The sequence below is a fragment of the Chlorocebus sabaeus genome, chromosome 11 (assembly GCF_047675955.1).
Source record: "Chlorocebus sabaeus isolate Y175 chromosome 11, mChlSab1.0.hap1, whole genome shotgun sequence".
Classification (NCBI taxonomy): domain Eukaryota; kingdom Metazoa; phylum Chordata; class Mammalia; order Primates; family Cercopithecidae; genus Chlorocebus; species Chlorocebus sabaeus.
This window is the reverse complement of record NC_132914.1, coordinates 21,699,210-21,725,531: the sequence shown is the minus strand read 5'-3', so window position 1 is coordinate 21,725,531 and position 26,322 is coordinate 21,699,210. Positions and strand designations below refer to the sequence as shown.

At 36.8% G+C, this 26,322-nt stretch overlaps 1 protein-coding gene across 1 annotated transcript in view; it reads right to left on the bottom strand.

The window, feature by feature from the left end:
• Positions 1 to 226: 226 nt before the first annotated feature.
• SLCO1B3 (solute carrier organic anion transporter family member 1B3) overlaps positions 227 to 26,322 on the bottom strand; it is a 106,830-nt gene continuing 80,734 nt past the window's right edge. Inside the window, exons 12-14 of the mRNA XM_007967858.3 lie at positions 18,508 to 18,572; positions 15,549 to 15,666; positions 227 to 852 (exon numbers count right to left, since the gene is read on the bottom strand). Of these exons, the coding sequence (XP_007966049.3) occupies positions 609 to 852; positions 15,549 to 15,666; positions 18,508 to 18,572 (427 nt within the window). The 3' untranslated portion in view covers positions 227 to 608. The remainder of the gene's footprint in view (positions 853 to 15,548; positions 15,667 to 18,507; positions 18,573 to 26,322) is intronic.

Genomic DNA, 26,322 nt, shown 5'->3' with positions numbered 1-26,322 from the left:
CATGGGTCCAGTAGAAACTTAACACGTATTATAATATATTGTCTCACAATTCTCCTGCAGGATTTTAATGGGAGGTTGGAAGAAGATCCATCGAGGTTGTTAGTCAGACACAAATTCAAATTTTAAATTAATAATATTTGTAATTTCTGAAAAATGTACAACTTAACATGAAAAATATATATCATTATAGCATAAATCCAGTCTAGATTTTGGCCAAAGTAATACATCTAAAGTGTTTCTTTCTTTCTTTCTTTTTTTTTTTTAGGCATCAGGCTTTTCTCTTTATTTAGGCTATGATTCTATCTTCTCCCTTTTACCTCCCTTATATTCCAGTCACTTGTTTTATTAGCAGTTACAACTACAAAACAATTACTTTTTATTGTATTACATACTAACCATGCCTCTCACTTTAAATTTTTATGGATCATATATTCTAAGCTTAACCACAAAGGCATAGCTATATCCTAACCATAGGAACTCCCATTTTTTATAGTTTATTTAAATTCATAGGCTTTTCCATTGGTCCACTGCAAGTAAAGAATGTTGGAATTGTCAGTGAAAAGACCAGGAACACCTCAAAAATAACATCTTAATGAATCAATACAATGTTAGTTGGCAGCAGCATTGTCTTGCATGTCCAAATTACATGTTTTACTGTCTGCTCCAGCAGAAGGTACAAAATGTTCACCGTTATTTAAGAATTCTAAGTTTGCTTCATCCGTTACTTTTCTTTCATTGTCCGATGCCTTGGTATCCTTTCCTTGAAATTTTTTCTTCATAACAAAAATGAATACGATATATAAAACAAGTGCTGAGAATCTTAAAGCCGTAGATAAGCCCAAGTAGACCCTTCTGTGAAAAGAGAAAAAAGAGAGTAGATTATTATTTTAAATATGTAAAACATCTTACATTTTTTCTCTCCAGTATGCATACCTTAAAAGAAAGAAAAACAAGTTACACACACAAATATTCAGAGAAAAATTCTATTTATTCTTTTCATTGGGGCATAAAATATTTTTCTGCTATTTAAAAAAAAATGAAGCTACAGAAACTAAACCCCAGCTGTCTCTAGCCTTCCTTTGGGAGGGAGGAAAATATGTAACTCCAGCCCCCTCAAACCATCTCATTCTACCCAAGGAGTGGGAGACAGAAACTGAGAAGCATGTTTGAAGTTCACAGTCCAGAGATACAGGTTCACTAAAAGATTGAGACGTTATCATAGAACTATAGAATGTTACTTTTTCTTCAGCACCTTACACCCCATTAATAAAGGCTTCTATACAGCAATTCCTTTTACCCAATACATTTTGTGTGGCTGTCAAGAAAAATTTGCAAGTCACATATTAAAAAGCAATAAACATAGTCTGAAAATAATAAGACTTAAAACAAGATCCAGATATATCAAGGAATACCAGGGATGGAAATTTAAAACAACTCTTATTAATTTGTTAAGCAATCTAATGGATAATGTACACAGTATGTAAGAAAGGTTAGCAATGTAAGTAAAGAGATAAAAATTCTAAGAACCAAAACGAAACAGTAAGGATAAGAAAACTGTAACAGAAATGATAAATGCCTTGATGGATTTATCATTAGACAGAGCACTGCTGAGGAAACAATCTCTAAGTTTATCTCAATTAAAAAAAAAAAAGAAAAATAAGACAAAAGAAAGAAAAAAACAGAATAACCAAGAACTTTGGAAGGATTACATAAGTGTTTATAATAGAAATACTTGAAGGGGAAAATGAAAGGAGCAAAAGAAATATTTCAAATAATAAGTATGGAGAATTTTTATCGAATTAATGTCAGACACCAAACCTCAGATCCAGGAAGCTCAGAAAACACCAAGAAGGATAAATGCCAGAAAAACTATGCATAGGTTTATTATTTTCAAAGTCTGGAAAATCAGATATGAAGAAAACATCCTGAAAGAAACAAAAGGAAAAGCAAACCTGGTTTATAGAGTAGAAAAGATTACATCAGACTTCTCTTCAGAAACCATACAAGCAAGAAGAGAGTGAAGTGAAATATTTAAACTGTTAAGAAAAATAAAACACCAACTTAAAAATTCTGTACCATGTGAAATTATCTTTCAAAAGTTAAGTCAAAATCAAGACACCATCACACAAACAAAAATTGAGGGACTGTTTTGCCAGTATACCCTCCTTGCAATAAATGTTAAAAGAAGTTTGTTAGAGAGAAGGAAAAGGATATAGGTCAGAAACTTGGATATACATAAAGAAGAAGATCAGAGAAGAAATCAGTTAAGGTTGAATAAAAAAATTTTTATTCTAAATTGATTTAATAGAAAACTGTTCAAAACAATAATAGAAACCATGTGTTTAATTATATATAACACACATGCTTATTCATACGTGTATGTTTGCTTACAGATAAGTGGAGTAAATGACAGCAGTGATACAATGGGTAGGAAAGAAGAATTAGGGTTATTTTGTTATTATAAGGGTACTCATAATCTGTGAACTAATAAAGTGTTACTAAAATATAAACTTGGATTAGTTTTAAACATATATTGCAAATGCTAGGAAAACCACTGAAATTTTTATTTAAAAAGTACAACTAATAAGCTAAGAAATGAGAGAAAATGGAATTATATAAAATGCTCAATTAAAACAAAATGGGAAGACAAAGAGTGGAATACAAAAATAGGATCAAAGAACAAGGATAGCAAATAGAAAATAGTAACAAATATGGTCAGTATTCTTTAATTTATATCAGTAATCACTTTGAATGTCAATGACATAAATACACCAACTAAAAGACCAAAATAAGCCAGGCATGGTGGCTCATGCCTGTAATCCCAGCACTCTGGGGGGCCAAGATGGGAGAATCAAGTGAGTCCAGGAGTTTGAGACCAGACTGGGGAACAAAGTTGCTCATCTCTAAAAAAAAAAAAATCAAAAAATTAGCCAGGCATGTTAGTTCATGCCTGTGTTCCCAGCTACATGGGAGGCTAAAGCAGAAGGATCTCTTGAGCCCAGGAGGTTGAGGCTACAGTGAGCCATGTTCAAGCCACTGCTCTACAGCCTGGGTAGCAGAGTGAGATCCCATCTCAAAAGATAGTAATAAGATTGTTATAGGATTAAAACCAAGAACCAAACTATATGTAGTCTATAAGAAACTCACTTTAAATATGAAGACATACAGATTAAAAGTAATTAGACTGAGGAAGATATACACTGATAACATTAATCAAAAGAAAGTGGGAGTACCTATTTTAATTTCAAACAGAGCAGACTTCAAAGCAAGGAAATTTATGAAGAATAAAAAAGTCTTTACATAATAACAGAGGAATCAGTTATCCTATTATCCTTTTACAAAACAGAACAATACTTAACACGTAAGCATGTAAAAATGGAATGTCTAAATATGTGAGGAGAAAATGATAGAGCTGCAAAGAGAAATGCAGTAAGTATTCACTTAACATTGTCTACAGGTTCTTGGAAATTATAATTTTGAGTAAAATTATGTATTGTATAATGAAACCAATTTCACCATAGATAACTGGTATAAAAAATAGTTACTATGGTACATAGTATATTGTTTTGCTTAAAATCCGTTTCTAAGAACCTGTGGACAATGTTAAGTGGATACTTAATGTAAATGAACCCAAAATTATGTTGGAGACTTCAACATGCTTCTATCAGAAAAGGTCAGATTCACCAGGCAAAATTTGATCAGACAGTTGAAAACTCAACAACACTATCAATCAACAGTATAACAGATGTAACCTACTACATCAAACAGCAACAGACTACAAAGTCTTCCCAGGCTCATATAGAATATTCACCAAGATAGACCACATTCTGGGCTATAAAAGATATCTTAAGATATTTAAGGCCAGGTGTGGTAACTCAGGACTGTAATCCCAGCACTTTGGGAGGTCAAGGCAGGCAGATCACTTGAGGTCAAGAATTTGACACCAGACTGATCAACATGGTGAACAACATGGTGAAACTGTCTCTCTAAAAAATACAAAAAAAAAAAAAAAAAAAAAGGCTGTGTGCAGTGACTCATGCCTGTAATCCCAGCACTTTGGGAGGTTGAGGTGGGTGGATCACGAGGTCAAGAGATTGAGACCATCCTGGCCAACATGGTGAAACCCCATCTCTACTAAAATTACAAAAATTAGCTGGGTGTGGGGGCACGTGTGTGTAATCCCAGCTACTCAGAAGGCTGAGGTAGGAGAATCACTTAAACCCAGGAGGTTGAGTTTGCAGTGAACTGAGATCGCACTCCAGCCTGGGCGACAACAGTGAAACTTCATCTAAAAAAGAAAATACAGAATACAAAAGAAAAAAATAAAAAAATTAGCCAGGCGTGATAGCACACACCTGTGAACCCTGCTACTCAGAAGGCCAAGGTATGAGAATCGTTTGAACCCAGGAAGCAGAGGTTGCAGTGAGCAAGATCGTACCACTGTACTCCAGCCTTGGTAACAGAGCAAGACTGTCTGAAAAATAAGTAAATAAATAAATAAATATAAAAGAAATTTGAAAGAATGAAAATCATGCAATATCTGTCCTTAAACCACAGTGGAATTAAACTAGAAGTCAATAGCAAGAAGATCATTGGAAACTCTCAAAATCTGTGAAAATTAAGCAATATACTTCTAGGAGACACATGGGTCAAGACGAAATCTCATGAGAAATTTAAAAATAGTTTGAATTAAGTGAAAATAAAATTATAACATCCAATATTATGGATGTAGCAAAAGCAGGCTTAGAGATAAATGAAGAATATCTTAAATCAATCATTTAATCTTTTACCTTAGCAAACTAGAAAAAGAAGAGCAAATTGAATCCAAAGTAATATGAAGATAATAAATAGTAAAAGTAGGGCACAGTGAAATTTAAAATGGGACATGAAGAGAGAAAATCAACAAAAACAAAAGCTGTTTCTCTGAAAAAAGTTAGTAAAATTGATGAGTCCCTTGCCAGGCTAATTTAGATAAAAAGGAGGACACAATTTACTAATGTCAGAAATCAAAGATGGAACATCACTGTAGACCCCACTGACCTTAAAAAGACCCAAAGGGAATATCACAAACAACACCATGTCCCCAATTTTAATAACCTGAAAGAAATGGACCAATTCCTTGAAAGATACAATCTACTTAAATTCACTCAAGAAGAAATACACCATCTGAATAGGTCTATGTCTGTGAAAGAAATGAATTGATAATAACTTTCTAAAGCAGAAAACACCAAACCAAGATGGGTTCATGGGTGAATTCTATAAAACACTTAAGTAAGAATTTATACCAATTCATTACAATTTCCTACAGAGGAATAGAAGCAGCAGGAATAGTTCCTGTCTCCTACGAGGTCAGCATCATCCTAATACCCGAAGCAGACAAACATTACAAGAAAAGAAAACTACAGAGCAATACATCTCACAAATACAGGTGCAAAATTCTCAAAAATAGCTAATTGAATTTGACGTTGCATTAACAAATTAGGCACCACAGCCAAGTGGAATGTATTTCAGGTTTACAAGACTGGTTCAACATTCAAAAATCAATTATATAATTTATTATATTAACAGGCTAAAGAAGAAAAAATCACATGATCACATCAATAGATGCAGAAAATGCATTTGACAAAATCAAACATCCATTTGTGAACAAAAACTTTCATTAAACTAGGAATAGAGGAGGATTTTATCAACCTGATTAAAAACATATACACCAAAAATTGTACACATTTTTTACTTGATGGTGAAGAACTCAGAGCATTCCTGATAAGGTTGGAACAAGCCAAGAATGTCCCTTTCCACCACTGATTTTCAACATGGTACACAGAAAGTTCATGTGATTAAAAAAAAAAAAAGTGAAAAGGCAATGATATGTTTACAGATTGAAGGGAAGGAATAGAACTACCTTTGTTTGCATATTTATATGTAGAAAATCTCAAATAATAGACAAAAACACTACTGGAACTAATAAGCAATTATAACAAGGTTGTAGGATATAAGATTAATATGCCAAAGTGAAAAGTTTTCCTATAAATTGGCAATAAACAAGTGGACTTTGAAATTAAAAACGCATTACTATTTACATTAGCACTCCCAAAAATGAAACATTGGGTATAAATTTAGCAAAATATATACAAAGGGTATATACAGAAAACTACAAAACTCTGATGAAAGAAACCAAAGAAGCATTAAACATGAAGTGATATTCCATGTTCATGTACAGTATCAGAAGACTCAATATTGTCAAGATGTCAGTTTGTCCCAACTTGATACATAGATTCAATGCAACCCCAATCAAAATCTCTGTAAGTTATTTTTTTGGATATTGACAAACTAATTCTAAAGTTTATGTGAAGATGCAAAAGATGCTAAATAGCCAAGACAATGCTTAAGTAGAAGAACAAAATAATAGGACTGATACTACCTGACCTCAAGACTTACTATGAAGATACAGCAACCAAGACAGTGTGACTTTGGTAAAATAATATACAAATAGGTAAGGGGAAAGAATAAATAGCTAAGAAATAGACCCACTTAAATACTGTCGATGGATCTTTAGAAAAAAATGAAGGCACTACAATGGAGAAAATACAGTATTTTCAACAAATGGTGCTGAAACAACTAGATATCCACATGTAAAATAAAGAATTTAGGCTGCACAAAAATTAACTCAAAATGAATCACAAACTAAAATGTAAAATGCAAAACTATAAAACTCCTAGGAGGTAACACAGGAGAAAGCAACCTAGGATTTGGCTATGGCTTTTCAGATGCAACAGCAAAAGCACAATCCGTGAAAGAACTTATTGATAAGGAGGACTTCATTAAAATTTAAAACTTCTGAATAGAACAGTTATCCAGGCATATATCTCAGGTGTGCAAGACGAGTTTAACATTCACAAATCATTTATATAATTCATTATATTAATAGACTAACTAAGAAAAATAATCACAAGATTACATCAATAGGAGGCTAAGGTGAGAGGATCGCCTGAACCCAGGAGTTCAAGGCTACAGTGAGCTAAGAAGGTGCCACTGCACTCCTGTTTGGGCAACAGAGCGAGATCCATTTCCAAAAAAAAAAAAACAAACCAAAAAAAAAATTCTGCTCTGAGAAAGTAAGACACTGTCAAAAGGATAAGATAAGATCAGAGGCCACAGACTGAGAGAAAATATTTTCAAAAGGCATATTCAATAACTGTTTTCAAAAATATTAGGAACTCTCAAAATTCAACAATTAAACAGTTAACAAGTAGGCCAAAGACTTTAACACATACCTCCCCCCAAAAATATAGAGGTGGCAAATAAGCATATAAGATGTTTCACATCTTATGTCATCAAGGAAATGCAAATTTAAACAACAATGAGATGCCACTACATACCTATTAGAATGACCAAAATCCAGAACACTGAACATTAGATGTGTATAAGGAAGTGGAGAAACAGAAACTGTCATTCATTGTTGGTGCAAATGTAAAATGATACAGCCACTTCTGAAGCCAGTCTGACAATTTCTTAAAAAACTATACTTATTTTCACTATATGATCAAGTAATTGCACTTTGGTGTTGACACAAAGAATTTGAAACCTGTATCTACACAAAAATGGGCACACGGATGTCTTTTATTATTAACTTTTACTTATAATTTCCAAAACCTGGAAGCAATCAAGATGTCCTTCAGTAGGCAAATGTATAAACTGTGGTGTATCGAGACAATCAATTATTGTTCAGTGCTAAAAAGAAATAACCTATCAAGCAATACAAACAACTAGAGGAAACTTAAGTGCATATTACTGAGTTAAAGAAGCTACTCTGAAAAGGCTACAGAATGTATAATTCCAACTATATGATTTGAAACAGACAAAATTATGGAAGTAGTAAAAAGACTATTGGTTCCAGGGATCCAGGTATTAGGGGGAAAGGGGGGATGAACAGGCAGAGTACAGAGGATTTTTAAGGCAGCAAAACTACTTTTTATGATAGTGGAGTGGTAGATACATATCATTTTACATTCATCCAAACCTATAGAAAGTTCAACCCTAAATGTGAAATCTGGTGTAAACTGTGGATCCGAGTGATAAAGATGTGTCAATTGTAACAAATGTACCATCCTGATGGGAGATACTGATAATGGGGAAGGCTATGCATGTATGGGAGCAGGCAAGATATAGGAAATCTCTGTGCTTTCTCCTCAGTTTTACTGTGATTCTGAAACTATTCTAAAAAATAAAATCTATAAAAAATCAGAATCATTTAACTTTCAGTGTATTAACTGGCAAATTAACTGCCCTTTTTTAAAATTCCACTTTTCATTTCTTTTTACTTTTACCTAAACCTTCACTGAAGGAAAAAGAACTAGTACAGCTTTTAAAACAATGTTTTAGTGGTCTTTTCATACTGAAACTAACATAACTAAAGTAACGCCAACTCAAAATGTTATGTTGATGCTTGGACTTGGTGATTATTGCTTTGGGGAGATTCTGGGGAGCATCTTGCCAATTGTCCTGAAAATGATTATGATTTCAATTAAAATAAATATTTTCTTAAAGTAAATTTATTAAGTTTTGCTTTGTTATTTCTTTCCATACTTTTATAAATAGAAATAAAATCTCCCAGCCGGGCATGGTGGCTCATGACTGTAATCCCAGCACACTGGGAGGCTGAGGTCGACGGATCACCCGAGGTCAGGAGTTTGAGACCAGCCTGGCCAACATGGCGAAACCTCGTCTAGGAGAGATACAAAATAATTAGTCCATGTGGTGGCAGGCGCCTGTAATCCCAGCTGCTCAGGAGGCTGAGGCAAGAGAATTTGCTTGAACCCAGGAGTCAGAGGTTGCAGTGAGCCGAGATTTCGCCACTGCACTCCAGCCTGGGTGACAGAGTGGGGCTCCGTCTCAAAAAAAAAGGAAGGAAGGAAGGAAGGAAGGAAGGAAGGAAGGAAGGAAGGAAGGAAGGAAGGAAGGGGGGGAGGGAAGGGAAGGCGGGAGGAAATAAATCTCCCATTTAGGGAAATATTTTCTATAATTATTTTAAATTTAAGAGAATGCTTGTGGACTGGTGAATGCTGCTTTACTATAATTCCAGAAAAAGCTGGATCGTTACTTGTTGGGGATGTTAGACGGTGAATATACACGTTAAGTAGAAGAAAGTTCTTCTAGTACATTTGATCCAGGGAGTTTTCACCAGAGATCTAACCTGAACTAAGAAACATTCCCCACTTTACATAAATAATTGCATATTACACACACATTTTTCATGTAATGTTTCCTTTTTTCACATAATATATATGTGAATATATCAATATATTGCTAATTGGCTTCCATATTAGTAAGTAAAAACATTTTTCCTTTTTTTAAGAACTCAGAATATTCATTTGCCTGCATGCACACTATTAATTTAATTGATATCTTCTTGATTGGTTCTTCCTTTGTTTTCAGCATTTTGGGAGCATAGATATCTGTAGGATAAATTCCTAGAAGTATTGCTGCTCGTTCAAAGTTACACACTTTGCCAACACAGTCTTCAAGCAACATTTTTTATTGTTGACAATCTGGGTGATTTTTAATTATAATTCTTTTATTATCAAGATGATGTTCATGTTCTTATTCATTGATAACAGAACTGCAATTATAACATAATTGATAATAACGGAACTGCAATGTTTTTATGTTTCATAACCACTAGTGACTTCTTCTTTGAAAAATGTTTCATGATTTTTTTGTCTTTATATTTTATAGCAATTTTAGTTTTACCAGAAAACTGTATAGAAAGTATGGAGATCTCCCTGCCCAACATGTACACAGTTTCTCCTATCATTAATGTCTTGTATTAGGATAGCACATTTGTTACAATTGATGAAGAAATATTGATACATTGTTAAATGCATATTTTACATTAGAGCTCACTTTTTATGTTGTAAAGTTCTACAGGTTTGGCAAATGCAAAATGTCATGATCCAATATTACAATATCATATAGAATAGTTTCACTGCCCTAAAAATCTCTTGTGCTAGGCCTACTCATCCCCGCTTTCTCCACGCTGAGCCCCAAGAAACTACTGATATTTGTAAAAGGCCCATTGTTTTGCCTTTTCTACAAGATCACACGGTTAAAATTATACAATCTGAAGCTTTTTTTTTATTTAGCTATATGAGTTTAAGTTTCATTTTTTGCTTTTTATAGGCTGATAGCTCATTTCTTTTTATTGATTGATGTAGTTTGGATTTGTGTCCCTGCCCAAATTCCATGTTATATTGGAGAAGGGGCCTGGTGGGAGGCGATTGAATCATGTGGGTGGATTTCCCACTTGCTTTTCTCATGGTGGAGAGTGAGTTCTCACCAGATCTGATGGTTTAGAAGTGGGTATCCCTTCCCATTGCACACTTTTCTCTCCTCTGTTGTAATGAGAAGACATGATTTGCTTCCCCCTTCCACCATGACTGTTAGTTTCTGAGGCAGACTAATAGAGAATATTGGTACTGGAAGTGGGGCACTGCTGTAAGGATACGTGAAAATGTGGAGGCGACTTTGGAACTGAGTAACGAGCAGAGGTTGAAACAGTTAGGAGTGCTCAGAAGAAGACAGAAGATGTGGCAAAGATTGGAACTTCCTAGAGACTGTTGAATGGTTTTGACCAAAATGATCTTAGCGATATGGACAATGAAGTTCAGGATTGTCTCAGATGGACATGAGGAACTTATAGGGAACTGGAGTAAAGGTCACTCTTGCCATGCTTTAGCTAAGAGACTGGTGGCATTTTGTCCCTGCTCTAGAGATGTGTGGAACTTTCAACTTGAGAGAGATGATTTAGGGTAACTGGTGGAAGAAATGTCTAAGCAGCAAAGCATTCAAGATGTGACCTGGCTGTTTCTAAAAGTGTTTACTCATATGTGTGAACGAAGAGATTATCTGAAACTGGAACTTATATTTAAAAGAGAAGCAGAGCATAAAAGTTTAGAAAATATGCAACCCAGCCACAGGGTAGAAAGAAACAAACAAACTTATTTTCTGAGGATAAAATCAAGCCTGCTGTAGAAATTTGCTTAAGTAAAGAGGATCCAAATGTTAATAGCCAAGACAGTGGGGAAAGTATCTCCAGAACACTTTAGACACCTTCACGGAGGCCCCTCCCATCACCAGCCTGGAGGCCTAGGAGGGTTAAATGGTTTTGTAGGTCAGGCCCAGGGCACTGCTGCCCTGTGCAACCCTGGGAGATGGCACCTTATTTCCCACTGACTACAGCTCCAGCCATGGGTAAGAGGAGTCAAGGTACAGCTTGGGCCATGACTTCAGAGGATGCAAGTCCCAAGTTTTTGTGCCTTTCACATGGTGTTGGGCTTATGAGTATGTAGAAAGCAAGAGTTGAGGTTTGGGAACCTATTCCTAGATTTCAGAGTATGTATCAAAATGCCTGGATGACCAGCCTGGCCAACGTAGCGAGACCCCATCTCTACTAAAAACATGAAAATTAGTCAGGTGTGGTGGTGCATGCCTGTGGTCCCAGCTACTCAGGAGAGTGAGGCACAGTAATTGCTTGAACCTGGGAAGTGGTGGTTACAGTAAGCTGAGATCATGCCACTGCACTCTAGTCTGGGCATCAGAGCAAGACACTGTCTCAAAAAAAAAAAAAAAAAAGATGCCTGGATGTCCAGGCAGGAATCTGCTGCAGGGGTGGAACACTCCTGAAGAACTTATATTAGGGCAGTACAGAGAGAAAATTTGGGGTTGGACCTCCCACACAGAGTCCTCACTGAGGCACTACCTAGTGGAGCTATGAGAAGAGGGCCACTGTCCTCCAGACTCCAGAATGGTAGATGCACCAACAGCTTGCACTGTGTGCCTGGAAAAGCTGCAGGCACTCAGCACCAGCCAGTGAAAGCAGCCATGGGGATTGTACCTGCAGAGCCACAGGAGTGGAGCTGCCCAAAGCCTTGGACACAAATCTCTTGCACCAGTGTGCCCTAGATGTGCAACATGGAGTCAAAGGAGATCATTTGGAGCTTTAAGATTTAATGACTGCCCTGTTGGGTTTTGAACTTGCATGGGGCTTGTAACCCTTTGTTTTGGCCAATTTCTCTCATTTGGAATAAGAGTATTTACCAAATGCCTGTACCCCCATTATATTTTGGAAGTAACTAAATTTTTTTTTTTTTTGAGACAGAGTCTTGCTCTGTAGCCCAGACTGGACTGCACTGGTGTGATCTCAGCTCACTGCAAGCTCCACCTCCTGGTTTCATGCCATTCTCCTGCTTTAGCCTCCCGAGTAGCTGGGACTACAGGTGCCCACTACCATGCCGTGCTAATTTTTTGGTGTTTTTAGTAGAGAAGGGCTTTCACCGTGTTAACCAGGATCATCTTAATCTCCTGACCTTGTGATCCGCCTGTCTTGGCCTCCCAAAGTGCTGAGATTACAGGTGTGAGCCACCGTGCCTGACTGCAGGTAACTAACTTTTTAAAATTTAATAGACTCATAGGTGGAAGGGACTTACCTTGTCTCAAAAGAGACTTTGGACTGTCGGCTTTTGAGTTAATGCTGAAATGGGTTAAGATACAGGAACTGTTGAGAAGGATAACTGTATTTTGCAATGTGAGAACATGAGATTTGGGAATGAGCAGGGGTTGAATGGTATGGTTTGGGTTTGTGTCTCCGCCCAAATTTCATGTTGAATTGGAGAAGGAACCTGGTGTGAGGTGACTGGATCTTGGGGGTGGATTTCTCCCTTTCTGTTCTCCAGATAGTGAGTGAGTTCTCATGCGGTCTGATGGTTTAGAAGTGTGTGGCACTTCCCCCTTTGCTCTCTTCCTCTCTCTCTCCTGTCACTAGGAGAAGACACGCCTTGCTTCCTTTTAGGCTTCTGCCATGATTGTGAGTTTTCTGAGGCCTCCCAGTCATGCTTCTTGTTAAGCCTGTGGAACTGTGAGTTAATTAAACCTTTTTTCTTCATGAATTACCCAGTCTCAGGAAGCTCTTCATAGCAGTGTGAGAATAGACTAATACATTGATTACTAATATTCCACTATATGAATGTAACACAGTTTAGTTATCCATTTACCTACTGAAGGACATCTTCAATGCTTCCACTTTTTTATATTCGGGTACAGGTTTTTGTGTGGACATGTCTCCAACTAATTTATGTAAATATCTGGGAGTATGATTGCTTAATCATACAATAACTCTATTTGCTTGTAAGAAAATTTCACTCTGTCTTCCAACACTCCAGTACCATTTTGCATGACCTCCAGCAATGAAAGGAAGTTCCTGTTGTTTTCCACTCTTGATAGCATTTGATGTTTGCATTGATTTTTTTGTTTTGTTTTGTTTTGTTTGGTTTTTGAGATGGAGTCCTGCCTGCTCTGTCGCCCAGGCTGGAGTGTGCAGTTGGTGATCTCAGCTCACTGCCACCTCCACCTCCCGGGTTCAAGCAATTGTCCTACCTCAGCCTCCCAAATAACTAGGATTACAGGCATGTACCAGAATGCCCGGCTAATTTTTTTTGTATTTTTACTAGAGATAAGGTTTCACCATGTTGGTCAGGCTGGTCTCAAACTCCTGGTCTCAAGTGATCTGCCTGCCTCAGCCTCCCAAAGTGCTAGGCTTACAGTTGTGAGCCACTGTACCCGGACTGTTTTTGTAGATTTTTAAGAGATCCTTATATACATAGGACATTTGGCTGTGTCTGTGTCTGAATTACAAATTCTTCTAATTTACCCCTGCTGTTGAACTTTGCTTAAAATACATTGTGTGATGCAGATTTTAAAATATTTTATTATCTTTTTTTTTTTTTTTTTTTTTTTTGAGACGGAGTCTCGCTCTGTCACCCAGGCTGGAGTGCAGTGGCGCAATCTCGGCTCACTGCAAGCTCCGCCTCCCGGGTTCACGCCATTCTCCTACCTCAGCCTCCCGAGTAGCTGGGACTACAGGCGCCCGCCACTGCGCCCGGCTAATTTTTTTCTATTTTTTAGTAGAGACGGGGTTTCACCATGGTCTCGATCTCCTGACCTTGTGATCCGCCCGCCTCGGCCTCCCAAAGTGCTGGGATTACAGGCGTGAGCCACCGCGCCCGGCCTTATCTGTTCTTGTTCTTTCTTCTTTTTTAAATAAGCATAGTCACTTACAGGTAGTTTTGTTTCTTCACCCTCTTGTCACTCTCCATCCACAAGTAGGCTCCAGTGTCTATTGTTCCCTTCTTTGGGTCCATATGTACTTAATGTTTAGCTCCCACTTACAAGGGACAACATGCAACATTTGGTTTTCTTTTTTTATTTTTTTTGAGACGGAGTCTCACTCTGTTGCCCAGGCGGGAGTACAGTGGTGCGACCTCAGCTCACTGCAAGCTCCACCTCCCAGGTTCATGTCATTCTCCTGCCTCAGCCTCTCGAGTAGCTGGGACTACAGGCACCCACCACCACGCCCAGCTAATTTTTTGTATTTTTTAGTAGAGACGGGGTTTCACCGTGTTAGCCAGGATGGTCTGGATCTCCTGACCTCATGATCCGCCCACCCTCGGCCTCCCAAAGAGCTGGGATTACAGGTGTGAGCCACCGTGCCTGGCCACGATATTTGGTTTTCTCTTCATGCATTAGTTCACTTAGGATTCAACATCACTGATTATTAGATTACAAACCAAAACTACAATCAGATACCATCGCACACCAGTCAGAATGGCTGTTTTTAAGGGGTCAAAAAATAATATACTGAAGACGTAGTGGAGAAAAGGGGATGCTTATACACTGCTGGTGGGAATATAAATTAGTTCTGTCATTGTAGAAAGCAGTCTGACGATTTCTCAAAGAACATAAGACAGAATTACCATTCAACCTATCAATCCTATTATTGGGTATATATACAAAGCAATGTAAATCCTTTCACCATTATTTTTCTATTATACGTTGAAGCATTTGGGTCATACTTACAAACACATTTATTCTTCCTAGATAATTAAAAGAAATTCTACTATGAGTAGTTCTAATATTTATAGTTTCAGGAATCAAACTTATATATTGGGTCAGTACATAAATTACACATTAATGTTTCTATAAGAGGTAAGGTACAATTGTAGCAGCTTTTTTTTTCTTCCAGATAATCTAGTTATTTTAATGTCACTTGCAGGATACGTCTGCCTATGAATAGAAGAGTACTGAAACTTTTCTTTTCCATTTTTTTCCCTCAATTACCATAAAACCAGAGCTGCAGCTGGTCATTCTGTGTCTTCCTGGAGAAGCCAGTGGGAGAGAGCTTTGTAATCAAAAGAGATTCAAGTACAAATCCTAGCTGTATTTCTTTTACTTGTGCAATTTTGGACAAGTTGCTCATTATTCTTGAATCTTGTTTTCTTCATATTTAAGGAAAAAGGAGAAATATATACATTTCCTACAGTTTCTATGAGTAGTAAAATGAGATACCAGAATGCTTGATACAATAGTGAATACAAAGTAAATGTTCACTAAATGGTAGCTGTCATTATTAATATTATGATCACAGTAAAAATGCTATATCTTAGACATTAACATAGAAAAAAATCTATTAATGAAATGTGTTTATGACAACTTACCCAAAAAATACGGAATTATACATCCTACAAGCCCCTCGTGCTCCACAGCTGTTGGTGGACCACTTCATACATGTTTTATCAATCAGAGCGCCGTAATATATTGGAGCTAGAATTCCTCCTGCAACATGAGATAAAAAGATATTAATCCAAGTGAAACGCTTCAAATGTAACTGGATGATCGTCTACATTGATACATTTTGGATTAATACCAGTTTAAAGTTTTGGAAAATTATTCCATTTTTTTGGCCTCCATCCACCCAGGAATCAAAATTATTAGAAATCGCAAAGGCTTAAATCATATGGTAATGTCACAGATGTATTTGATCTACTCTTCTCTATATATATACAGAGAGAAGAAAGAGTATTATACACCTGTATACTCTGTTCTTCCTACAATACCAATTAACTGAAGCCGGATTGGTAAAAAGGGGAATGTTGTTAGTAAAACGTGAAAGTTATGTTGGTTCATATGGAATTTTTCTTAGGCAAGAATGGCTGGATTACTGAGAGTTAAATTACAACTTTATGAGAAAAGGAAAAGCTCTCACCTCAACTGCTGTAAAGTCAGGAGATTTTAATACTATTTTAAGATAATAAAAAAGTAAATGCTTACACAAGGATTCCCTCCCCAGAGAAGCTCAGGCCCAGCTTCAAAGAGTGCTCAGCTATTGACCAGTTTTACTTCTTTCTGGACTCAGAGCCCAATTCTCTCTTTCTTACTGCTATTAGAGCCCACAATCAAACATTTTCTCTCCATCGATTTCATGCACTTTTTAATATCTCCTAAAGCAGGCTAGGCTGCAGGTTAGGGTCTCTGTTGCTAAATTTTGTTTCTGTCAGTGGTCTGTTAGTGCAAAACGGTGCATATATTTTCAGTGGTCTGTCCAAAGTCAATTTTTATCTGTAGTGCCTGATTTCGATGAATGTGCAGCATTCCAGGGATACATATGTTGTTTACAGGAGAAGTATAAATTTTGAGATTAACTCCTAGTTTTAAGAATGGGTAATTTGTTCAAAATTTTGAGGGCCATCATAGTAAAGAGCTATCGTTCAGATGGCAGAAATGAAGCACACAAGATTTTACTTTGTTCTTGTTCTGTTTTGTGATTCATACTTTTCAGATTTTGTTTTGTCACAAAAAATGACAGTGATTTCTACATGAATGTTTCACCGATTCTTTTTACGTTTAATCATTCTCAATTTTCTGAGACTGAGAAATAGTAGAATCACAAGGGAATGCTGTCTGAGGCCAATGCATCAGAAGCAAACTGGTCCTGAAATAATGGGTGAGAAATTTGCAGATTTCAAAAAATCACAGCGACCCTTTGAAAAATAAAGAAAAGATGCCAACAATTTATTTTCTTCATGTTATGCCACTGGTTTAAACAAACTTTATGAAGTAAATGTTTTAAGTAACAAACTTTGTCTTATTAGAATTGTAAATCTTCTGATAACCTGTTTTCTAAATATCTCTTTCAGTTTAATATACTATATAGGTCTTCTACCATTTACACATATATCATATTTAAGACAATTGTTCATGAATTGGAAGTTTGCTACTAAGTGTGGATGTTTCCCACAGAAGCATTTAGGGTCCATTGTACCATATATTGGACATAACAAAATTGGATGTTCACAATTAGAATGACAAAATTCATTTTTTTCTATGTTATGTTGCTAAAACAATTTCTTCTATTGTCATAATCTCATTTCAACATATCAGAAGGAGTCCTAACTACCCAGATGCTGTTTTCAGCCTCTGTGGCCCAGGTGCTAGGAATGAGATATCTTCTCTGAATGTGGAGGTAGACAACTGCCAAGATTACAGAGGCTGGAAGATTAAGGACCCAGAAAGGGAATGCTGGGATAGAGCCAATGGAACCCTGCAGCACCTTCATCTTCTCTCTCCTGTTCCTTTTATATTTCCTTTTACCTTTCTGAATCTGTGACCTTCTCACCAAATACACTTCATGTTCAACTTCTTCACGGTAATTTGGCCATAGAGTTATACTTTTTCCTTTGCTTGCAAGGGTCCCAGAAACTGACCCCTCCCATTTCCTTTTCCTTCTGCCATCTGTGGTTACTTACAGGCCATAATCAGTCCTCTGCACCAATCCCTAGAGGAATGATGCCCTTTTCCTACTTCCCAGGAATAAGCACATAATGTTTACAATTCTTACAAAGGAGCACTCACAGAGGTTAGACTAGACATTATTTAACAACAAGTATCTGTGCAGTAAAAAAGGCAAATGGCAATAAGGGATAAAGGGTCATTTCCTAAATCTTTTCTCATCACTTTTGAATATTTAGAAATAGGCCTTCAGCCTCTGGAGTCTACAATCCTACTTTTTGCCACCATAAACCACAATTTTCTGAGCTTTCTTTCATTCAGGACATCCTCTTAATCCAACACGCCTAGTTCTAGAGTATGAATTCTCATTCCCTTTTGCATTAACTCCCGCTAATGGTTAGATGTCCAGTCGTACAGGACCAGGCAGTGGGAAATGGCACAGTTAATGTTACCTTCTGTTGTTTTAGACAACCTGAGCCTGACCAGATTTCCAGGGCTCCCAAGCTACTTTAGGGCTGTCCTAAGTAATGTCTCCATTTGGAAGGAAGGTCCTCCACTCTGCCTATACCTGGGAGAAATATTCTTATTTTTCTGAAAGAAGGAAAGCCTCAGAGACCACCTATCTTTCTGTTTCTGTTAGAAAGAGTATAATATAAACATGATGATTCCTTGCTCTTAACAGATAGACTCTAACTAGAATTAACAATCAAATTATCTTTTAGGTCACTCAATTTTCCTGTTCGTTTTTATTTTCATTTATCACAAAATAGAAATGATTCTTACTTACTCCTTTTTATACAGTCTTAGAGTGGAAAATTAATTGCATTCAGTCTTTAAGGCTTAACAATATTTATATGTTAAAATGTATACTCTATATATTTGTCATACCTAGTGTTCTTATAACCATTGAATGAAAACCCATTGCAAGTGCTTTCAATTCAGGTTGAACAATCCTGAAATATGATAAAGGCAAAGAAATAATACATGTCATTAAAAAATCAAACTGAGTTAATATCAAAACATTCATCACTATTGTTCCTCTCCCTGGTAGAATGAATACTCTTAAATGAATTTCCCACATTATATAAACTTACATTTTCAACTGTTTTAAAAGGTAAACACCTGAGTGACAATAATTTCCTTATTTCTTCAATGCTTTATGATTTCAAGACAGTTTAACAAATATGTTCACATTTGATCCCTATGAAAATCCTATAAGAAAGTGGTCAGAATAGACTTTATTATGCTGATGAAGAAAATGATTTTGTGTGGACTGTTTAGTCGAGGTAGCTCATATTAAAAGATTATATATTTTATCCAGGAGTAATTCTTAGGAGACCTCTTTTTACCACCTTACTTCTGTCATCGATGTTAACGGAATAGCTTACTAATATGATTTGTAAATTATACAACCAGAAGGGTCAAAAAACTTTCTGTGTTGTAGCATCTAATGTATTTAACTGTCATATTAAAGATACAGAGTATATTTGTATCCTCACTTGGAAATTCACTCACTCTTACATTTCTACAATTCCATTTTTCTGTGTTCAATAAACTGATGACGCTACCATCCCTGCGATAACTTAGTACCTACCAAGTGAAATGAAATTATCTTTCATTAGTAAAGGAGGTGGGTTGGGATGAGGAGGATGACTGTGGCTCAAATAACCGTTACTAAATTTTGAATTAACTGATAAAAAGGGTGTTTTTTTCCTCGAAGCGTTGGATGGTTTTTTTTCAGAGAGCTAAGTAACCATCATCAATCAAGAAACATTCACTAAGCACCTACTAAGAGATACCATGCTAGTTAATATTCTTGAAAGTAAATAGACAAATTATGCTTTATCTCATCCAAGTGACTTGTAGAAGTGTATCACTTAATCTCTCTTGGCCTCAGTTTCCTTGTTTGCTAAGTAGGCATGATAATGCTTATCTCATATATTGTAAGAATCCAATACAATGAACTAGCACTCTAAACCTGTTTCATGTACACATATTTGCCTCTATACCTTGCCAGAGAGCTGCCTTTTATTGAGATTCTGAAAAGAATTCAATAGAGCTTATAAAATTTTAAAAGACAAAAATTAAATTAAACCTAATACATTAAAACTTAAGCAGAATAGTTATACATTAAGAGAGACAATAAATGGAAAGTGTGTTTTGGCTCAGCTTTGACAAAGGACAGCAGCACTTTGTTAGCACAACTGAGGGCACAAAATTACACTGAGGACAATGAATCTCATATGGTTTGGCTCTGTGTCCCCATCCAAATCTCATCTTGAATTTTACTCACATAATACCCATGTGTTGTGGGAGGGATCTGGTGGGAGATAATTGAATCATAGGGGCAGGTCTTTTCTGTGCTGTTCTCATGATAATGAATAAGTCTCACGAGATCTGATGGCTTTATAGGTCAGAGTTTTCCTGCACAAACTCTCTTTGCCTGCAACCATCCATGTATGATGTGGCTTGAGCCTCCTTGCCTTCCACCATGATTGTGAAGTTTCCCCAGCTACATAGAACTATAAGTTCCTCTTTCTTATAGATTAAGCCTCTTTCTTTTGTAAATTGCCCAGTCTCAGGTATGTCTTTATCAGCAGTGTAAAAACAAACTAATACAGTAAATTGGTACCAGCAGAGTGGGACGTTGCTAAAAAGATACCTGAAAATGTGGAAGTGACCTTGGAACTGGGTAACAGGCAGAGACTGGAACAGTTTGGAGGGTTCTGAAGAAGACAGGAAAATGTGGGAAAGTTTGGAACTTCCTAGAGACTTGTTGGATGGTTTTGGCTAAAAGCCTGATAGTGATATGGACAATAAGGTCCAGGCTGAGGTGGTCTCAGATGGAGATAAGGAACTTGTTGGGAACTGGAGCAAAGATGACTCTTGTCACATTTTATTGAAGAGACTGGCAGTATTTTGCCCCTGCTCTAGAGATTTGTGGAACTTTGAACTTGAGGGAGATGATTTAGGGTATCTGTCAGAAAAAATTTCTAATGAGCAAAGCATTTAAGAGGCGACTTGGGTGCTGTTAAAGGCATTCAGTTTTATAAGAGAAGCAGAGCATAAAAGTTTGGAAAATTTGCAGCCTGACAATGTGATAGAAAAAAAAGAAAAATCCATTTTCTGAAGATAAACTCAAGCCGCCTGCAGAAATTTGTATACCTAAGGAGGAGCTGAATGTTAATTCCCAAGACAATGGGGAAAATGTCGTTAGGGCATATGAGAGGTCTTCATGGTAGCCCCTCCCATCAAAGGCCTGGAAGCGTAGAATAAATGGTTTCCTGAGCCAGGCCCAGGGTCCCTGTGCTATGTGCAGCCTAGGTACTTGGTGACCTGCATCCCAGCTGCTCCAGCTATGGCTGAAAGGGACCAATGTAGAGCTCGGGCTGTGCCTTCCCAGGGTGCAAGCCCCCAGCCTTGGCAGCTTCCACGTGGTGTTGAGCCTGTGGGTGCACAAAAGTCAATAATTGAGGTTTGGGAACCTGTGCCTAGATTTCAGAGGATGTGTGGAATGCCTGGATACCCAGGAAGAAGTTTGCTGCAAGGGCAAGGTGCTCATAGAGAACCTCTGTTAGGGCAGTGTGGAAGAAAAATGTAGGGTCAAAGCCCCCACATAGATTCCCTACTGGGGCACTGCCTAGTGGAGCTGTGAGACGAGAGTCACCGTCCTCCAGACTCCAGAAGCTGTCAGTAGATCCACCAACAGCTTGCACCGTTCACCTGGAAAAGCTGCCAACCTGAGAAGGCAGCCTGGAGGGAGGCTGTACCCTGCAAAGCTACAGGGATGGAGCTGCCTAAGACTACAGGAATCTACCTCTTGCACCAGCCTGACCCGGATGTGAGACATGGTGTCAAAGGAGATCATTTTGGAGCTTTAAGTTTTGACTGCCCCATTGGATTTCAAACTTGCATAAGGCCTGTAGCCCCTTTGTTTTAACCAATTCCTCCCATTTGGAAAGGCTGTATTTACTGTATTTACCCAATGCCTGTACCCCCATTGTATCTAGGAAGTAACTATCTTGCTTTTGTTTTTACAGGCTCATGGGTGAAAGGGACTTGCCTTATCTCAGATGAGACTTTGGACTGTGGACTTTTGGGTTAATGCTGAAATGAGTTAAGACTCTGGGGGACTGTTGGGAAAGAATGATTGGTATTGAAATGTGAGGACATGAGATTCGGAGGGGACAGGGGTGGAATGAAATGGTTTGACTCTGTGTCCCTATCCAAATCTCATCTTGAATTTTACTCACATAATTCCCACATGTTGTTGGAGGGACCCAGTGGGAGATAATTGAATCATGGGGGCAGGTCTTTCACATGCTGTTCTCATGATAGTGAATAAGTCTCATGAGATTTGATTGCTTTATAAGGTGGACTTTTCCTGCACAAGCTCCCTTTGCCTGCTGCCACCCATGTAAGATGTGACTTGCTCCTCCTTGCCTTCCACCATGATTGTGAGGCTTGCCCAGCCATATGGATCTGTAAGTCCAATCAAACTTCTCTCTTTTATAAATTGCCTAGTCTCAGGTATGTCTTTATTAGCAGTAGAAAAACAAACAAATACAGAATCCATGCCTGCTATTTAGGAGGAAGTTTATTTCACAAAGAGATGGTCAGGAGGAAATCAGTGGAAAGGGGAGTTTAATTTATCTATTTAGTTATTACTCTGAAATATCAGATTTCTCACAGGAGATTTTGGGAAGGGAGAGATTGCACTTCACCCCTGGTTGAGTTTTTTGACAATTGCCTGACATGTATTTTTCACTGTAATAGATTTTCAGAAGTTATACTTTGTCCTACACACACAAGGTAAACTGACATTTGTTATTGAGCTGTATTTTCACCCAGGGAAAGGGTTAGCATGCAGGAGACTTGGGGAACTTGCAAATAGGGAGGATATTTTCCTAAGAGTGGGCCTGAAATCTTCAACAATTCAGTGGAGATGATGAATGTGTGTGATACAGTAATATTCATATACAATAACAATCACACACACTCACCCCTACATTCACACAAATGCACACTCACACTTCTTGCCACATGCTCATACTCATATCCTCACTTGCATGCATACACCCGTGCATGGTTATCATGTAAGTTATTTATCACTGTAGTGTGACTCCTGTTTTACATATGATATTGAGCAGCTCTGTATTTTGATGGATCTCTCTTAGGATGAATTTATCACAAAAAGCACCCTAAGAAGTTAAATGTGCTATTTCATTTAATTATTTAATTTAAGAGATTTCATTTAAATTGTTCCTCTGTTGTTCTTTCTAATGACAATCAACCATCATGACCTGCTGTTTCTTGAGGTAATTTCCAGTTAGACCTAATGAAACCCTAACAATAGATAGCATAGGTAGGGAATGCTTGATTTCCTGTTTGCAAAAGATTGAAGAAAAGTTCTAATTTATTGTGTATATGAGCCAAATCCTTTCTAGCTAAGCCACTAAAATGTAGTTTTTTTAAAAAAGTTCTAAAACATTACCCTCTTTGGGTCATTTAAATTGATGTTTTGTTTGTCATAAACTTACATCATGCCTCACATCCTGTCACCAGCAGAATGTCAAGATTTTGAGATCCTCTCTGGGTACCAAGACTCTCATTCCACATGGTTTACTATATCCCTTAATCCCACTCACTCGCTTACTCTTTTTCCATTACTCAAACCCTTTCATTTTGCCCAGGGAAACTCATGTTTGTTACCAGCAAAATATTTAGTTCCTACATTCTTTGTAGCCCTTTCACTTTCTTGTTCTAAACAAAGCCTGGTTTACTCCCAATGACACTCCATGTAACTCTCTCATGTAGGACTGTTTTCCTTCCACAACCTCCATATCAATGGGCCTGAGATGTAGAAGTTCTTATTGATCTTTCATTTTTACCACTTCCAGATCTGAGTCTTTCCTCTGAAAGACCTCTAGGTTCCAGGAAGAGGTGTACCACCTTACCATACTATTCTCTAACCTCCTTGTTGAAGTTAACTATAGACTGGCACATCACAACTCTCATCATTTCTTGACAATTTTCATTCTAGACTCCCTGTAATTTTTGTGAAAATTATTTCTGCCCTTTTTCCTAGTTATTTTAGGAAATATAGATGATATAGATTATGCTCCCAATGGTATGGCCTTTCACGTTCTTAGTCTCTTTTCTGGAAAGTCTTATTTCTTCCACCCACAGTCAGTTCATCAGTACCCATTTTTAAAATTCTCCATTTTGGCCATCCTAGTCCTTATAACCACCTCCTACATTTTAAATTTACTCCCTTTCATGTATCTGTTACAAGAAGCTGTAGCCCTACCTCTTCAGGCTATGATTCCCCTGATCTCTTCAAAGGCCATCTCTAGTTTTACCACTTCACTTTCTTTCTCATCATGATGTTTATAATCATGTTATAAATCACTCTTCTGCATATATTCTGTACATTTTTGTTCATCTCATCCTTTACTGTACTAGACAAGTAAAAATGCTTTCATCTAATCCTCTGCCTTCTCTGAACCTATATACAAAGAGTTTCATCCCTGAAGGAAATAATTCACACATCTGACTGTGTTCACTTTAAATTCATAAGCACAGACCTTCAGGAGGGCTCCAGGGCAATTGTCCAATAGCCTACTAGTCCATTTTCCCTGTCAGTATGTTTCTTTAATCTTCAAGATTACTAGTTCACATTTTCTGATCTAAAGACTTTCTTTTTTTCCTCCTCTTTCTCATCTGATTACATTCCTTTTTTATAACAAAGAAAGTAGAAACAGCAGAAAAAAGTTCAATATTCTTCATCACTACAGGTACACATTTACCTGTCTTTTACCCACATAGACAATTTCTCTTTTTGTACAAAGAAAAACTCTGTATCTTGGTTAATCTCTTTTCACCTTCCTCTGTAATTGCCTTCCCTCTTTTCTGCATTGTCAGTTTCCTTCATCTCTACTGATGATTCTCATCAGTATGTCAGCATGCTATTATGTCTAGAATTGAACATAAACAGAAATTTTACCCCACAACTTTGCTAACAACCACACCTTTTGTCAGCTTCTTTTATAACACTACTCCTGAAAATAACTTTCCGTGCTGACTGTTGCACTTTCCTGTCTAGAATTTTCTCTTGATCCTCTTCAATATAGCCTGTTGGATCCTACACAACACACATTATAGCCACATTTTCAAATGGAAAAAAATGAATTCAAACAAAATAAATTCAAAATAAGGAGAGATAGCTTATCTAAGTTAGAAAGAACCAAAGAAAGAATTATTTAAGTATAAAGAAGGTAGAATGTTAAAGGTCCAAAGGACCACAGTGACTCTTGAGCAATGAATCCAAACTTAAATAAAATCTCTGATATGCTGATAAAGAATCCAAAATATTGATTCTAAAGAAGTCTTCATGAAATAAGAACTTCAAGTAATATGGGATTATGTAAAGCTTGAGATCCAAAAGAAAGTTAAAAATTATCAAAAATAAATGAGAAACATAATATAGGGTATAAAAGGAGAGAGAGATTTTACTAAGAAAAGTAGACACAACTTCTGAAAATAAAAAAAATGTATTGAAGGGACTGCAAAGTACCTTTGAAAGCTTTAAGAATAGGCCAGAGCAAGCAGAATAAACAATTTCAGAGCTAGAAGACAGGTCTTTCAAATAAACTCAGTAGGAAGAATACATAGAAAAATGAATTGAAAAACCTAACAGAGCCTTCAAGATATATCAGATTATGTATTGCATCCAAATTTATGAATCATGGATGTTCCAGAGGGAGAAGAAAAAGTAAAAGTGTGGGAAACTTGTTTAAAAGAATAACTCAGAAAAACTTCCCTGACTTACTACAGATCTAGACATCCAAATATAAAAAGCTCAGGTGATTCCCGGGAGATGCATTGCAAGAATAACCTGCACAAGACATACAGTCATCAGACTACTAAAAGTCAACATAAATTTAAAAATCTTAAATATAGCAAGAGAAAAGTATCTAATTACCTGTTAAGAGAATCCCATCAGACTAACAGCAGACTTCTCATCAGGAATCTTACAAGCCAAAAGAAATTAGGTCTTATTATCAGTCTCTTAAAGAAAAAAACAAAACAAAACAAAACAAAAAAAACAAAACAAAAAAAAAACCAAGAATTTTGTATCCTGCTCAACTAAGACTCATAATTCAAGAAGAAAAACAGTACTTCCCAAATAAGCAAACACTAAGGGAATTTGTCACAAACAGACTGACTCTACAAGAAAGACTTGAAGGAGTTCTAACACATAGAAATGAAAGAGCAATACTTATCATTATGGAAACATACAAAGTATAAACCTTACAGATCTCATTTTAAAATGACCTAATTGAGACTGCAAAGCAAATTAAGAAATAATTCACGATATTACAGAAACAACCCTCAAAAATTAATACTGACCTTAACTATAAATAGACTGAACACTCCTCTTAAAAAATATAGTCTAGCAGAATGAATTTTTTAAAATTCAACTATATGCTACATACAAAAAACCCACCTAACTCAAGTAACTTGTAAAGACCTTTTCAGACTCAAAGCAAAGGGGTGCAAAAAGATATTCTGTGAAAATACAAACCAAATCTGAGCAAAAGTAGTTACATTTGGATTAGATAAGACAAATATCAAACCAAAAACCATAAATAATGACAAAGAACGTTACTATATAAAGGATCAGTTAAGAAGATATGACAG